The sequence below is a fragment of the Rhinolophus sinicus genome, chromosome 17, assembly GCF_057876585.1.
Source record: "Rhinolophus sinicus isolate RSI-liver-muscle chromosome 17, RSI-T2T, whole genome shotgun sequence".
In the NCBI taxonomy this organism is placed as follows: Eukaryota; Metazoa; Chordata; class Mammalia; order Chiroptera; family Rhinolophidae; genus Rhinolophus; species Rhinolophus sinicus.
In genome coordinates, this window is record NC_142517.1 from 61,547,582 (window position 1) to 61,565,737 (window position 18,156).

At 34.8% G+C, this 18,156-nt stretch overlaps 1 protein-coding gene across 1 annotated transcript in view; it reads right to left on the reverse strand.

The window, feature by feature from the left end:
• The window catches only part of SEC22A (SEC22 homolog A, vesicle trafficking protein), a 56,855-nt gene that overhangs the window by 14,604 nt on the left and 24,095 nt on the right, over positions 1–18,156 (reverse strand). The window contains exon 5 of the mRNA XM_019738990.3: positions 9,875–9,990. Within this exon, the coding sequence (XP_019594549.2) occupies positions 9,875–9,990 (116 nt within the window). The remainder of the gene's footprint in view (positions 1–9,874; positions 9,991–18,156) is intronic.

The following is an 18,156-nucleotide window of genomic DNA, read 5'->3' on the forward strand; positions in this document are numbered from 1 at the left end:
ATGTCAACTGTATTTTTTTAAAAACCTTTCTATATGTTTACATTTTTCTAAATAAAATGTGTGGTGGGAGGAAAAAGAATACAAATGAACAAATGCTACACAGCCACTAAGAAGAATGTAACAGATTTCCATATACTGATATGAAACGATCTCCTACATAGTGTTAGGTGGAAAAAGACACAAATCGATATGAAGAGTATGCTGCCAATTATATAGAATTAATTTTAAATGAATAATTATACTATAAGTAAATATAGAAATACACATGTACTACCATATGCACGTAATCTCTCTAGGACACACCAGAGGCTGGCTCTAGGAAGGAGAAGTAGGAAGAGAACTAATTACTGTAAAAATTATAGGCTTTGAAATTTACCAGGTGTACATCCATGCATGAGGATGTGTGTGTATGTACATGTATTAACTTTTTTTTTTAAAGGACATGATGAAAATATCCAAGGAGAAGGTGTAGAATTAGAAGAATATAAAGCCAAGGAGAGAACACTGGAGAATGCCACTATTTAAATGACAGATGGAAAAAGAAAGTTTACCAAATAAACTGAGGAGTAAGAGAAAGAAAAAAAATAACAAGAGATAAAATTGTTTCATGGAAATGAAGGGATGAGAGAATGTCAAGAAAAATTATGTAATAACATCAAACGATCAATAGTGATTCATTTTATTTCCTTCTAACTTTCTAAAATAAGCATTATTTTTGAAGTTAAACAGTAATTGTTCAAAGGAAGAACTGCACAGTATGTGAGACGAGACAGGAAGGGGACATAGGACAAGGCCTCCGGAGTGGCTGCAGTATTTGGCAATCAGGATCCTGGTGAAGCTTAAAGGTCGGTGTTTGAAAGAACTGGAGGCAGAAGAGATCACAGGAGACTAAGAGAACAGAGGTAAAGGAGATAGTTCACTCCTTCAAAAAATGAGACTAGAACATACAGCAAGAGGTTCTTTTGCGGGCTTTTGCTTGTTTTTTAAAGATTGGCAGGCTATAACATGTTTATGGGCTGAGAGAAAAGAGCCAGGAGAGAGCAAGCAGATGAAATGTAGGTGAGGGAATAGCCAGAGGTTGGGGGAAAGTGGGCAGAGGTTTAGACAGGGGACAGAAGGAGGCAGGCAGGACAGAGGGATGACAGCAGAGGTGAGGTGGTGCAGGGAAGGAGGGGGCAGAGGTAAGGAGTTCAAATGAAAAATTTTAAAACCTCACATTCACCTTTGGGGAATGATAGGGTACCAAAATATTGCTCTGAAAACTAACAAATGGAAAATAATTTATTTTTAAGGTAAGAATGAACAGGAAAGCAAAGGCTTCATATAATAGTCACACAATATATTAGAATGATACTATTAAACTATTTGTAATAATTAGGAAATAAGTGAAAAAAGATACAAAATTATGATATGCACACATGCATATTTGTATATATGCATATGATTGTGCATATGTATGTATACATATATATAAAATACAGAGAAAATTTGGAAATGATTTTTATTTTCTTCTTTATACATTTTCCCCCAATTCTTTAATAATGAGCACAGAATTAGAAAAACACTATTTTTTTTGAAAGCAAGCAAGCCCCACGTGTTAGCATAGATATTATACCACTAAATAAATCAAAAACTTCTGTTGAGCTTTAACAGGTATGTAATCTCTTTAAAAGGTATTAACAAATCTATGGGAAATAAAGAACAAGGAATAAAACCAAGTTGATTACTTCTGCTTTGTAGTAGCCATTACAATTTTAGAATCAGAGCGTCTTAGAACGTTCGTTCTGTTGTGGTCCTTGAGCTTCTGTAGTCTAAAACCATCATCTCGCACCACAGGAAAATAAGATCCAAGGGTAAGGCAACACATCCAAGGTCACAAAGGTAGTTAACCAGCAGATGGGACCCAGGTATTCTGACTTCCAGGCCAGCATTTCTACTGCTGTATCAGAATACTCAATTTTCTTCTAATGTACCACATGCAAATTACTTCTAAATTGGCATCAGCCTAATTAATATCATTGTTTCAAGGTTGATCCTTAAAGGAACACAGGTAACATAAACGCAGTGTGATAAAAGCTTCCGCATTCATGAGGTGCCAATTCACAATAAACTTATTAACATCTCTAAACTCAGAACAAAGTGAGCAAATGAGTAAAAAAAATCTAATTTACACATTATTGCGAACACCAAATCAATTTACCAACTTAAAAAAAAACTACTCACCCTAAACATCCCCAGTCTGAACTTAGAAAAACTTCAGTGCTACATATTTTAATAAATCCCTTGTTATCACCCTAAGAGGCAGTTATTAATCTAGAAGAAATAAACTTGTGCTGAATTTTCAAACAACATTAACAATATACAGGAATGTTAATTCATGTGGGTTCTCAAATTTAAATGTGCCTCAGGCACCAAGTTACATAGTAGAAGATAAATGTGGCAATCATTTTTAGCATTTGAAAGAGTATTTAAAATTCATGGCCTTAAAGAAGTAAACTTTAAATTCATATTGATATATTGCTCACTCTCAGGAAACATACGACATATTTTCAGCTAGATGTAAAAATACGATCCCCAACGAAATCCTTTGCTCTTAAATCAAGTATTAAAGCAATGCTGAGACCACTAAAGTGGGTTCTATCTTTCTGCCTCCTGTATCACCACCATGATCTGAGTAACTCCAGCACAGGTTACTTCAAAACAGGTTTAAGTGCCACGTCCTGGAATCTGCACTCAAGTCTACACAGCAGACCACCTGAAAAAGGTCTCTTTTACTGACCAAAAATTACCTACCACGACTCTAGAGATTATTCCTGACACAAAATACAATGAACCAGAGAGAAAACTAAGAATATGTCTTAAATTCAATGGCTTTTGTGAGAGTAAAAAGGCCTTTTTATCCAATATAAGTAGTGAACAATGATAAAACAGTCTAATGAGAGAAATTTAAAGGTGAGAGACTTCAGGTCCCCAATTTTGTATGTTTTTTCTTTCAGATTGATTCGAGCTACAAAGGATGCATTTGTTAAAATTGATCTAGTTTGCACCCCTAATCCTACCCTGCTTAATACTCAAAGCTTATTACAATTCCCTCTCCATTCTGACATTTCATTTTCTCCTTTTCTTTGCCCGTTATCTGTTAGGTTACAGAATCCTTAGGAGGCAGATACTTCCACCACTACATAGTACTCCCTCATTAGTCTCATTACAAGACAAGGAAAAATATTTCCAAGCACCAGTTACTTACTAGAACATTTTCCTCTCTATAGATGTAAAATCCCCAATAACTGGAGCAGTGGGTTATCTCTACTTTTCATCCAGTGAATTTCCAAAAGCACTGATTTTCATTTAGGTGAGAGGATAAGAGTTTGTTAGCAAATCTTTTAAAACTACCTATGGTGACAAACTACCTGTGATTATATTTCCCCCAACCTTGCGTTCTGTTGTTTCCTCGTTCTTCTCCCTGAGCAGCACTCTTTTAGGAACCTCAGCTATTGATGAGTGTATGTGGAAGACATCAGGGGGGAATGGCAGGACAAAGATTTCAGAACAATGTTAAGGGAACAATACAACCAGTGTCCCTAGTTTCCAGAGAGTTAAGAATCCCACATGGACCAATTTCCAGTTTCCTGGATCAAGTGAGAAAGAAATGTTGTTCGAGTCAATTTAGTCTTGGACAACAATAAAAAAGAAAGATTCCATGTCAACAATCAGAATGACACACTTTCAAAGACACAAGCATCCAGAAGGTCCCCAAATTATAAACGATCTACTAATAAAAAACGACCACTCTAACTTTTTCCCTATCCATAATTTACCCTATGATTCTTTCACACCCCACCACCACAATTTTAAGAAACTGTTTAAAGCAAATAAAAAAATCTTGAAACTTCTAGGGAAACTGGACTCTAAGACAGTCAGAAAGAAGCCACAAAAACCAAGGAAAAGTGCTCAGGACCCGTTACCCTCACAAAAATATTCACCCTGCCTAAAATTTTTGTTACTTGAAAATCTACCTATTAAGTTAACGAAAGTTGTCCTTTCTTTCTGCTTACATAACAGGTGCTAATAAATATTCATTTTTATTTAAAATCTGACTATGTAATATATTCATATGGTTCAAAAATAAAAATAACATATAAGAAGATATATATTGTGAACAGTAGCATTTCCACTCTGCTTCCCATCTGTCCACTTCCCACATTTATTAGTTTATCTTTCCAGAGTTTCTTTATGCCAATTAAAATATTGTTATTTTCCCAGTCCGTCTTTGGTGGGAGTATTGGGGACTGGTAGGTTCAAGGTCAGAGGACCTGGTCTGTCTATCTCTCACTGGCTTTCTCAAAATGATACTGTTCTCAGAGGGCACGAAATTGTACATGTGACCTTGAAACATGAATCAGATTCCTGAACCTGGGCTCCATTCTGGTGGTGGTGCTGGAGGCGGCAGCAGTGTGCGTGTGTGTGTGTGTGTGTGAATGTATGTGTGTGTGTGTTTAAATCAATACTTTAATCTTTAGAGCAGTTTCAGGTTTACAGAAAATTAAGTAGTACAGAGTACACATATACTGGCTCTTTCCCCTGCTCAGTTTCCTCTATCATTAACATTTTGCATTAATGTGGTACATTTGTTACAATTGATGAGCCAATAATGACACATTATTATTAACTAAAGCCCATCATTTATGTTAGGGTTCACTCTTTGTATTATACATTCTATAGGTTTTGAGAAATATATAACGACTTAACTACCATTACAGTAACATACAGAATAGTTTCACTGCCCTAAAAATCCCATGCTCCAACTAACAATTTATCCCTTCCTCCTCTCTCCAAACCTCTGGCAACTGCCAATCTTTTTACTTACTGTCTCTACAATTTTGCCTACTCCAGAATGTTATATGGTTGGAATCATATAGTACGTAGTTTTTTCAGACTGGCTTCTTTCATTAAGCAGTATGAATTTAATGTTTAGCCGTATCTTTTTGTGGTTTGATAGCGCATTTGTTTTCATTACTGAATAATATTCCATTGTCTATATTGCCACCGTTTGTTTATCCAGTCACCTTTTGAAGGACATCTTAACTGCTTCCAGTTTTTTGAAATTATGAATAAAGGTGAGATAAACATTCAATCATGTGCCAGTTTTTGTGTGGACATAAGTTTTTCTACCTATTTGGATAAATATACTTAGAAGCATGGTTGCTGGATTGTATGTTAAAGCCATGTTTAGCTTTGTGAGAAACAGCCAAACTGTCTTTTAAAGTGACTGTACCATTATGCATTCCCACCAGCAATGAATGAAGAGTTCCTACTGTTCCATATCCTTATCAGTATTTGGTATTGTCAGTTTTTTGGATTTTGCCATTCTAATAGATGTTTAGAGATATTTTATTGTTTTAATTGCAATTCCTTAATGACATACGATGTTGAGCATCTTTTCTTATGCTTGCTATCTGTATATCTTCTTTGGTGAGGTGTCTGTTCAGTTCTTTTGCCCAGTTATTAATTGGGTTGTTTGCTTTCTTGGTTTTTGAGAGTTCTTTGTATGTTTTGAATACAAACCCTTTGTCAGACATGTTCTGCAAATGTTTTCTCCTAATCTGTGGCTTACCTTTTCATTCTCTTAACGTCCTTCACAGAGCAGAAGTTTTCAAATTAAGTCCAACTTACCAATTTGTTCTTTCATGGATCATGTTTTTGGTGCTGTATCTAAAAATCCATCACCAAACCCAAGGTCACCTTGGTGTTTTCCTGTTATCTTTTAGAAGTTTTAAAGTTTTATGTTTTACATTTAGGTCTGTGATCCATTTTGAGTTAATTTTTTTTGTTAAAGGTATAAGATCTGTGTCTAGATTATTTTTTTGCATGTGGATGTCCAGCTGTTCCAACACTGTTTGTTGAAAAAAATACCCTTTCTCCACTGAATTGCTTTTGCTCCTTTGTCAACGATCAGTTGACTATATTTGTGAGGGCGCTCTACTCTGTTTCACTGATCTATTTGTCTACTGTTTTGCCAGTACTACACTGTCTTACTTATTATAGCTTAATAGAAAGTCTTGAAGTTGGGTAATGGGTCCTCTTTCTTTTTCTTCAGTATTGCATTAGCTATTTTGGGTCTCTTGCCTCTCCATGTACACTTTAGAATCACTGTGTCAATATCCACAAAATAACTTGCTGGGATTTTGATTGGGATTGTGTTGAATCTACCCATCAAGTTGGGAAGAACCAACATGTTAACAATATTGAGTCTTCCTATCCATGAACATGGACTATCTCTCCATTTATTTAGATCTTCTTTGATTTCTTTTATCAGAGTTTTATAGTTTACCTCATACAGATCTTGTATGTATTTTGTTAGGTTTATTCTTAAGTGCCTCAATTTTGGGGGTGCCAATATAAATGATACTGCTATTTAAATTTCAAGTTTCAATTGTTCTTTGCTGATATATAAGAAAGCAATTGACTTTTACGTATTAACTTTGGATCCTGTGACCTTGCTAATCACTTATGAGTTCCAGAAGTTGATTCTTTGGGATTTTCTACATAGACAATCATACCATCTGTGAATAAAGACAGGTGCATTTCTTCCTTCCTAATCTCTATACCTTTTGCTTTCTTTTCTTGTCTTACTGCATTAACTAGGTCTTCCAATACAATGCTGAATAGGAATGGTGAAAGGTGACATCCTCGCCTTCTGCCTGATCTTGGGGAGAAATTAACATAAGACCTGGTTTTATTTTACTATAATACAAGACTGGGTCATATAATATAATATAATATAATGTAATGTAATGTAATATTATACCTGGTCTTATATTAATTTTTGCTCCAAAAGACACATTAGAGCTGATTGTCCAGCTAGGTCTTATTTTCGGGGAATAAATATGATGCTAGCTGTAGGGTTTCTGTAGAAGTTGAGGAAGTTCCTTCTCCTTTATTCCTAGTTTCCTATGAGTTTATGAAATGGGTGCTGGATTTTACCAAATGTTTTTTCTGCATCTACTGATATGATCATGATTTTTCTTCTTTAGCCTGTTGATATGATGAATTGCATAAATTGATTTTCAAATGTTGAACCAACCTTGCATATTTACAATAAATCCCACTTGGTTGTGGTGTAATAAATCCTACAACCAAGTGGGATTTATTGTAAATATGCAATTCTTTTTATACATCTTTGGATTTAATTTCCTAATATTTTGTTGGGGATTTTTGCACCAATGTTCATGAGAGATATTGGCCTCTAATGTCTTTTTCAAATGTAAATAGTCTGAGAAATCTCAGAGCTTTCAGCCAGTTACACGAAGTAGTAATTACTTCGAGAGCATGAAGATATTGTGGGTGTGGTTCCAGACCACCACAACAAATTGCCACAATAAAACAAATTGTAATCTTTTTGCTGGTGGAGGGTATTGCCTTCAATTTGTAAAAAACACAACATTTGTGGATTGTAATAAAACAAGGTATCCTTGTATTGTCTGAAACCTAAAAAACAACTGCGATGAAGCAAAGACATTAGTGATCAGAGAGAGAATATGAAACTCTTAGGAATCAAGGCAGGCACTGGACAGGTGTAGTAGTTCAAAAGCATGAAAAGCTGATGTTTATACTACTTTCCTTAGTTTTGATGTTGTAAATCAGAAGAGGGAGAAGGAAAGAATCAGTCCAGGAAGAGGAGAAATAGGATATCTGACTGCCTAAAAGAAATTATTTCCTTTAACATGCTTTGAGATATATGACAGCATTGTCTGATTTTTAACTTAAAAGCAATGTGGTCTAAACCTCAGGTTCCCCAGCTTGTGCACTGCCTTCTGAGTCAGGGAAGGTAAGGCTCTGTGGCATGAAAGCTTTTCTCCACCTAGGTCTGCTCCCTCCCTTCATTTATTAATTTGTTAATTTCAAACAACCAGAAAAAATTTTTAATCAGAGAATTTTAATGTTAGAGTACCTCTTTCACAATTTTTGCCAATTCTAAATACTAAAGATACCATTACTTATGTAATAAATTTCATAAAGTTGACTGTTTACTAAAATTAATTTACTTTAAAAGGCAAGTTTTATATCCTTTACCAAACATATTAATATACATTAAATACATACTTCTTAAAATTAAAAATCTTCACCCCTCTATCAAAAGTCACCTATTGTGTAAACAGTGGTAAATGTGTCCCATATTTTGAGAAATACTCATCATATCCACTCCTTGTCCTTCATTTGATGAGCAATGAAACTGAGGACCAGAAAGTAAGGTGAGGTATTCAATGTCACAGAGTTAATCAGTAGCTGAGCTGAGCCAACTGTCTCTCTTTCTTACACTAACAAAAATCAACTCTTCACAAACCGAATACTACTGTTCTTTCCACTATATCAAGTTTAAAAAAAAAAGAAAAAGAGTATCTTATTTATTAGCCTTTTTAGTCGGCAGTCTCCAAATTGCCTGTTTCTTTTTGGCAGGTTGGCAGGTTGATTACCTGACTCCAAATTGAACTCCTGCTGGAATAAAGTTGAGCTGGCTAGGGAACAAGGGCAAGAACACCAAGGGACAACAGCAGCGGCCCTGTGCCTGAAAGGGCCCAGGAGGAGGAATCGGGAAGTCATGAGATGCCTCTGCCAACCCTCCACTTGAGGGACAGCTCAGCTGCCTGGAACCTGTGATATCCTCAGCTATTGGTTTCCTACATAATGAGGACATTCAGAAGGTACTCAGAATGGTACTCTCTAGGTGTTCCCCAAACTAACAGCAATTTTAAAAGAGAACATAAGGTGTGTTGAGTGGGTTTTTATGAGTTTAATGCTAACCCAAAAAAAGAGAACTAATTTACAATGTGTAAGTGTCAAAAGTCTTCAGAAAAAGTGAGCAGAAACAAGGGAAAGAAAAGCTGTATAGTCTGAAATGTGCTAAACTTTAAGTTTCAAAAAGTTTACAAAAATAATAGAAAAATTTAATACATTTTGATAGCAACAGTCTCTGGAAGAAATTCCATTGGAAAACAAAATAGTTGGCACTACCAAAAGAATTAGTGGTTTCAGAGGGAGGCACCAATCAAAAAGGAAACTAATAGGGATACACAGAGATGGGACAAAAACCTGCCCCTGAATGCCCTCTCCTTTCTTCCATTCCTCTGTTTACTCAGATCCTTCCAAGTCCAGCTCACCGCTACTCCACAAAGCCTCCTTCTCCTATCCTGACTCACACTGACCACTTCTCTTCCGCACTCTGTGTACTTAGCAATTATTCATGGACGTCTCTGCCTCCCTCATTCAACTCCAGGCTTTGAGACTGCAGGGCCCATGTCACACATACTATGTTTCCCCGAAAATAAGACCTAGCAGGACCATCAGCTCTAATGCGTCTTTTGGAGCAAAAATTAATATAAGACCTGGTCTTATTTTACTATACTGTAAGACCAGGTCTATGATATGATATATGATATATAATATAATATAATATAATATAATATAATATAATATAATATAATATAATATAATACTGGGTCTTATATTAATTTTGCTCCAAAAGACACATTAGAGCTGATTGTCCGGCTGGGTCTTATTTTCACGGAAACGGTATCTTAGTGTCCCAGAGTACCCATAAACAGTGCCTCCTGCAGAGTAGATAATAAATAAATATATAGTGCTAATTGAGTCAAAGAAGCCAAAGCCTAAAACCAGAAATCGGTGGGATTTTTTTTTTTTTTTAAATCAGTGTTTTTCGAGGAAGGGGAAAGGAGAGACTAAGGCAGGTATAAAAAATACAGAATCTGCGCATACATTTTGAAGTTGTACTAATACCCAAATCAATTCAAATCAATTCTGTAACAAACAGAATCAATAGACACAGTCACCTGAAATTGCAAAAATAGCACAGTACCTGCAGGAGACTTTCTATGGCGTGAAAGCCTCGAATTAAATTCAGAGCTCCACATAAAACGCTAAGGATTAATCCCACAATCCCTGACAGAGTTGCTGGTTCCAGTCGCTGGTGAGCTGGAAAATAAAAGAAACGGTAGGAAGGAACATCAGTATTGCAAGTCAATACCTAAACTTGTGTAAAATGAATTTTACTGCTCAATTTAAATGGTCAAATATAGATTAATCTTCATAAAATCATCTACCAATATATCTTAGTAATTGACTGTTTTATTTAATGCAAAATGTCTGACAACATGACAGCTTCATTCTAGTGAACTCAAGTTAAACTAACTTCTTTTTTTCTACATTTTTAACAAAGACATATAGCACGCATTTGGGATATGTACTGCTAAGGAGTGCTCACATCTGGTAGTAAATCATGTAGGAAAAAACCTTCATGCCTAAATATGTCTACCATTTGCAAGCAGTTGCAAATATTTGCAAAGGTGACTTTGCTTGGAAATTCATCGCATAATTCCTACTCTTCCTGAAAATGCTTAGAAAATATTTTTAAGGATAAACATAACTTGCTTTAAGCAAAGTTCTCCTTTATTTGGGTTCCAGGGCTATAAATACCAGAGGACACACACGAAAGCTTTTTATCTACAGTTAACCCTGGGACAACATGGTCTTGAACTGTGCGGGTCCACTCACATATAGTACTTCAAATGTATTTTCTCTTCCTCGTGCTTTTCTCAGTAATGTTTTCTTTTCTCTAGCTTACTTTATTGTAAAAATACAGTATATAATACATATAACGTTAAAAATATGTGTTAATTGACCGTTTAATGTTATCAGAAAGGCTTCCAGTCAACAGCAGGCTGTTAGTAGTTAAGTTTTGAGGGACTCAGAAGTTATACATGGATGTTTGACTGAGCAGGGTTTGGTGCCCCTACTCCCTGTGTTGTTCTAGGGTCAACTACAATCACCAATCTCAACTCCACAAAAAAATGGAGTCTTACAGCTATGAAGTTCCTGGTCTCTGAAGACCACTTGAAGGTACAAATGATAAAACACCAGCTGAAGAAGTGACCAGATTATCTTTACACACACATTTCCTCATCTGTAGGGGCTTCAGCAGCGTAAGACATTTAGTTATACAACAGTTTCCCTTCATCATCATCTTGCACTTAACAGAATTAAAATAGAATCTAAATGAAAACACAAAACTAAATACGTAATCATCTAGACCTCAAAAGGAAGACAGATGGAAAGAGAAGACAACAGAATTACATTTAGATCATTTTATTTAAATCACTGAAGTGTAAAAGCTCTAACAATGAAGTTAATGAGGTGGAACATTAATATAAGGAAAGGCTTAAATCTTTGCAACTTATATTCAGCCATTTCAGCAGAAAAGCTTCCCTAAACAGTTCATAAAAACACAAACCCACATATCACAAAACGTATTTATTCCTCAAGTTCAGCAGAAAATGCTAATATGGAACAACATTTTCTTAAATTTTTTTCTGTGCCCAAGCTTACTGCTTGGTCTGTTAATCAATTTCCTTGAGATTTTGATACGAAAAAAAAAAAAATTAAGTGTTTTTATAAAGTACTGATACCAAATTTTATATCAGTAGAAAAAAAAATCTCACACTTTAAAAATCTATTAAACTGGTCTACCAATTAGTTACGTTTTGCATCCCTCCTCTATCCCTCCCCACAGCACACCCCTCCCCCCAGTAGTAAGGGACAACTACCCTCTAATAAAAAAGAAATCCTTAATATGGCTCTCAAGAATAAAACCACTTGACAACTGAGTAGATTATAAGTCACACTTCTGAAATATACCAAACAAGTTTACCTTACAAAAAAAACCCAAATAATATTTGGAATTATACTGACAAACCTTAACTTTTTATATTTAAGTAAGGTATATTCTTGAATGGGAAAATATTACCATTTTAATGTGTTGAGCAATATCTATTTAAGAAGTAAATAATATGTCTATATAAATTAAATATTTATTAAGTTTCTAACACTTGCCTCTTGGCCTTGGAGCACTCTCTTTATAACGACAGTATACCATTTATAATTGAATTACTTCAAAATGACCAGAAATATTTTTAAAGGCACGAGAGCAAAGGAAGCGTCCTTTAACAAGGACAAGGCATGCATTATGCTGAAGGACAGGCTGGTGCTGCGCCAAATCACTGTGGGAAAGAAATTTTCAAGTGGAGATTCCCTCCCACCCCAGCCCCTTCTCAGGACCTGTGGGAATGGTTACTTAGGGAAAACTCCATCTGCATACAATATGAAGGTGACACTCCTTAGGGACAATTTCTCATTTTAACAAACTGAATAAGATATTTAATCACATTTTAATGTATTGTGTTTTATATGCTTCTTTTCTTCAGTAAAACAGATTTTAGATCCATTGTTATCCACAAATGTTTGCTTCACAGTTCAGTTTGGCACTTATGATAGTCACCATTAGGAAAAGAGTGGATTTGGACCAATAACAAATGAGAGGCATGTAGAAAAAAATTTTTTTTTGCTGAATCCAAAGCATGTCACTTGGTCAGTTTTTGTTTTGTGTTTGTTATTACTGTCTTCTGCTACAATGCCTTTTCTTTCATTAGTCTCGTTAGGCCCAACAGTGGCATTTTCATGACAAAATTAATTTTTTCTCAAAATGTACCAATGATTAATGGAGAGTTTACAAAAGTTCCTAAAGAAGTAAGAGTAAATCCCTTGGAACCAAAGGGCTGTTAGTTATAGTGAAATAATACATTTATTCAGCAAATACTTTTTGGCACGATTCTGTGTAAGATGCTATGCTTTAGAAGATACGAAAAATGAATTATATACAATCTTCCCTCAAGGCACTTCTCATCTTTTAAAGGGAAGTGGACAGACAGATCTGAAAGTAGTAAGTATTCTAAACTACAAAGAGTTAAGGGATTCTGAAGAGGAAAGCGAAGTAGGCGGAAGGTGGTGACACAGGAATGGTAAATGAAGGAGGGAAGATCTATAATGATGGATAAAATGTAGACAGGGACAAACGAGAAGGACTGCACTCCATGCGGAGAAAAGAGCATGAGCATGAAGATGGACATGGGAGAAGCAAATTAACAGCACCTACACCGCTGCTGCCGTTACTACCATTACTACCACCACCACCTCCACTGCTCCTGCTACAGCAGCGGCTGCTCTCAGTACGCCAGGCAAGATGCCAGGCACCAAGTGCTTCACATACATGATCTCATTTCAGCCTTCCAGGAACCCAGTGCAACAGGCACTACAATTAACCTTTTTTTCCTTCCGACAGGAAACTAAGATTTTGGGTAGATTAAGTAATTTGCCCAAAGTGAATGAACTGGGATTTAAATCCATGTAGCCTGGCTCTAGAATTCATGTTCTTAACCACTTTGCTACTGGGCATTGCTAGTGGTGTTGTTTGACTCAAAAGGATATTTATGAGGAGGAAATGCAGTCAGAAAAGAGGCTGAAGCAAATTAATAATCTGAAATACTAGACTAAACATTATGGGCAAATTAGACAACAGGGAATATTACTAGATATAAAGAAGGCAATTTCAAAGTGACAAAGGAGTTCATGCACCAAGAAAACGAACCAATCCTAAATATTTAACCAACTCAATCTATATGACATGAACAGAATGCTCCACCCAACAACAAAATATATAATCTTTTCAAATGAACACAGAAAATGACTTAGATAGATCATATTCTGGAAGAATAAAACAAATGTCAATAAATTTAAAAGTATTAAAATCATACAACATTTGGTACCTGGCCACTATAGAATTAAATTAGAAATCAACAACAGAAAGATTATTTGGAAAACCTCTAAATATTTAAAACTATATAATACATTTCTAAATAACCCTTGGATCACAAAAGAAATAAAAAAAAGGAAATTAAAAGGCATTTTGAACAAAATGAGTAAAAACTAATATATTAAAATTTATGAAATGTAGGTAACGCAGTATTTAAAGGGATATATGTAGTAAAAAGAAGTTCTCAAATAAATAATCTTAATATCTACCATAAGAACCTAGAAAAAGAGCAAATTAAACTCTAAGTAAGCAGAAGATAGGAAGTAATAAAGATCAGAACATAAATCAACAAAATAGAAAATAAAAACAATAAAAACTCACTGAAAGTAAAAGCTGGTTCTTTAAGAAAATCAATAAACATGATAAACTCTAACAAGACTGATCAGAAAAACAATGCAAAAGACAAAAATTACCAATACAAAAAATGAGAATGGTAATATCACTACAATTCTACAGATATTAAAGCAATAAGGGAATATTAACTTTATGCCAAAAATTCAGTAACTTAGGTGAAATGAACAGATTCCTTAAAAGAAACAAACTCCTAAAACTCATTTGAGAAGAAACAGGTAACTTGAATAACCCTACATCTATCAAAGAAATTGATCTGTAGTTAAAAACTTTCCCACAAAGAAAATTAGAGGCTCAAAAGGCTTCAACGAACTAAACATTTAAAGAAAAAGAAAAATTCTATAGAAACATTTTCCCAAAATTGAAAAAGAGGTAACACCTCTCAATTTATTCTATGAGGTCAGCTTTATCATGATTGTAAAACCAGCTAAAAACATTACAAAAAAGGAAAGCTACGAACCAACTCCCTGAAGATATTTTGTATCTGTGTTTGTACGAACACAGATACAAAATATCTTGACAAAATTTTAGTAAATTGGATCTGACAATATACAAAAAAGATAATACATCATGACCAAGTGGGGTTTATCACAGAAATGCAGTGTTGGTTTAATATCTGAAAAGCAATCAAAGTAATTCACCATATAAAGACTTTAAAAAGAAAAATCATATAATCATCTCAATAAATGCAGAAAAAACATTTAACAGAATACAACTTATATTCCTGATAAAAACTACTCATCAAACTGGGAATATAAGGGTATTTTCTCAAAATGATAAAAATAAAAAGCAGCTACGTGAACCCTAAGTTAACATAATATTTAAGTGTGAAAGACTGAACATTTTCCCTGCTAAGCTCAGAATTAGGAATAACGCAAGGATATCCACTCTTGTCACTTCATTCTTTCAGGATATTTTTGTTAAGCACAGAATTCTACATTTACAATTATTTTCTTTTATCCTTTAGAAGGTTTTCGTTAAGTTGTCCTCTGGCTTCTATGGTTCCAATGAGTGAGTGAGTGTGAGTGTGAGTGTGAGTGTGAGTGTGTGTGTGTGTGAGAGAGAGAGAGAGAGAGAGAGAGAGAGAGAGATTCTTCTAATGCTTTGTGTTCGTGCAGTTTAGTCTCTTTAGGTGCCTGGTTACTTATGATTGTTTGCCAAACATTCTATTTTAAAAATCTTGTTGTAGACATAATTTGAAGCTTATGAGACCATTTCTTCCAGGAAAGATATTTGTTTGCTTTTGCCAGGCTCTCTGGAGCATAGCACAGTGGAATCAGTCAGCTCAATCCAATTTTAGAGATGAATATGATTCAAAAATAAGCGGCAGTTCTGATCAAAGCCTGTCTACTGCATATTCCTATCTACCCATATTCCTAGAGTACAGACGTCCAAGGCCCTAACCCAAAGCTCGGATGGGTAGGAGGGCTGCTCATTAGGTTCACTGCCTTGGTAGGCCCTGCTCTCTAAACTATCTCCCTAGTCTTGAGAAGCTGTCAGCTGTTCCCTCCCGAATTGGTGTAAGCCCCAAAGGAAGAAGTAGCTCCAAACATTGGGTCATCTCCCTGGGCTTCCATCCTCCTCTGTATCCCAGTAATTCTTGTTGGATCTCCAAAGACTTCAGGAAGACTATACTGTAGATTAACTTCTACATTATATATTAGACCTGCATATTCTATAGAATACATACATTCCATTCAGCATTTCTGCAAGTATTTAGTGGGACTACTGGTCTGAATTAATTACTCCATCACTATTGGAAGTGGAAGTCTTCAAAGTAATAACTCCTCATTTATTAGTAATTTAAAAAATTAAAATATAATCTGCTTACAATAAAATTCACTCTTTTAAAGTGTATAATTCAGAGGTTTTTAGTATATTCAGAGTTGGAGTTGTGCAACCGTCATAATTATCTAATTCCACATTTCATCACCCCAAAAAGAAACCTCATAACCATTAGTAGTAGTCACTGCCTTGTTTCCTCTACCCCTCCAGCTCTCGTCAACCACTAATCTATTTTCTGTCTCTATGGATTTGCCTATTCTGGACATTTTGTATAAATGAAATTTTAAATATGTGGCCTTTTCTAGATGGCTTCTTTCACATAGCTCACTGTTTTTAAGGTTCATACATGTTGTACCATGTATCAATACTTCATTCCTTTTTTATTGCTTAAGAATATTCTATTGTATGGATATATCATATGTTGTTTATTCATTCACCAGTTGATAGGCATTTGGGTTGTTTCTGCTTTTCAGCTGCTACGACTAATGCTGCTAAGAACACTCATGTACACATTTTTGTTTAGATATAGATTTCTAATTCTCTGGGGTATGCCCGTAGGAGTAGAATTGCTAGGTTATATGGTAACTCTATGTTTACCTTTTTGAGGAACTTCCAAACTATTTTCCAAAGCAGGTGCACTGTTTTACCTCACCAGCAACATATGAGGGTTCTAATTTTTCCACATCCTTGCTAACACGTGTTATTGTCTTTATTATAGCCATCCTAATGAGTGTAAAGTAGTATCTCCTTATCATTTTGCTTTGCATTTCACTAATGGCTAATAATGTTGAGCATCTTTTCACGTGCTAATTAGCCAGTTGCACATTTTCTTTGTCAATACAAATTCTTTTCCCATTTTGAAATTGGATTATTGTCTTTTATTGTTGAATTGTTTTATGTTCTAGATACAAGAGCCTTATAAGATATGTGATTTGCAAATATTTCCTGTGTCTGTGGACTGTCGTTTCAATTTCTTGATAGTGTCTTTTGGAGAACAAAAATTTTTATTTTGATGAATTCCACCTTATCAATTTTTTATTTTTTCACTGCACTTTTGGTGTCAAATCTAAAAAGCCATTGCCTAATACAAAGTCTTAAAGATTTACATCTTTGTTTTCTTCTAATAGTTTTATAGTTTTTGCTGTTAAATATAGGTCTTTGATCCATTTTTCAGTTCATTTTTAGATTGTTTGTGAGGTAGGGGTCCAACTTCATTCTTTCGTACATGAATATCCACTTGTACCAGCATCATCTGTTGAAAGATGATTCTTTCACCATTGTCTTGGCATCCTTGCTAAAAATGAAGTGACAATAATGCAAAGTTTTCCCCCCCCATACTCTCAATTCTATACTGTTGATCTGTATGTCTACCCTTAAATCAGAACTATTTGGTCTAAGAATTAGTTTTTGGCTTCACTGATTTTTCTCTAATGTTTTTCTATTTCGTTTCATTTTCATTTATTTCTGCTCTAATCTTTATTATTTCCTTCCTTCTGCTTGCATTAGGTTTAATTTGCTTTTCTTTTTACAGTGGCTTTCCAGGTGGAAGGTTAAGTTACTCATTTTAGATTTTTTTTTAAATATAGGTATGTATAGCTATACATTTTCCTCTAAGCACAGTGTTAGCTACATCTCATTAAGTTGATGCATTGTGTCTTCATCTTCATCTCAGAGTATAAATCCTCTTTGGATTTCTTCTTTAACCCATTCATTATTTAAGATTGTATTACTCAATTTCCACATATTTGTGAGTTTACCAAATTTATTTGTTATTAATTTCTAATTTCATTCCACTGTGGTTGCAGAACTTACTTTGTATTATTTTTATCCTGTTAAATTTATGATTTTTTCCCATAGCTTAGCACAAGGTCTATCCTGGAAAATGTTCCACGTACACTTCAGAAGAACATATTTTATATTGTTGGATGGAATGTTCTATAGATGTTTGTTTGTTTATGTTGTTTAAATCTATTTCCTTGCTGATCTTCTGCCTAGTTCTACCCATTATTTAAACTTGGGTATTTGTCTTCAACTATTACTGTTTAATTATCTATTTCTCCCTTCATTTTTGGTAGGTTTTGCTTCATGTATTTTGAGGTCTGTTAAACGCCTGTGTGTTTATAATTGTTATACCTTAATGGACTCTTTGATCATTATAAAATGTCCTTATTTCTCTCTAGTAGCAATTTTTGTCTTAACGTCCATTTTGTCTGATATCAGAAGAGCCACTCCAGCTCTCTTTTGGTTGCTGTTTGCATTATATATCTTTTTTCTTCCTTTTACTTTCAATCTAATTGTAT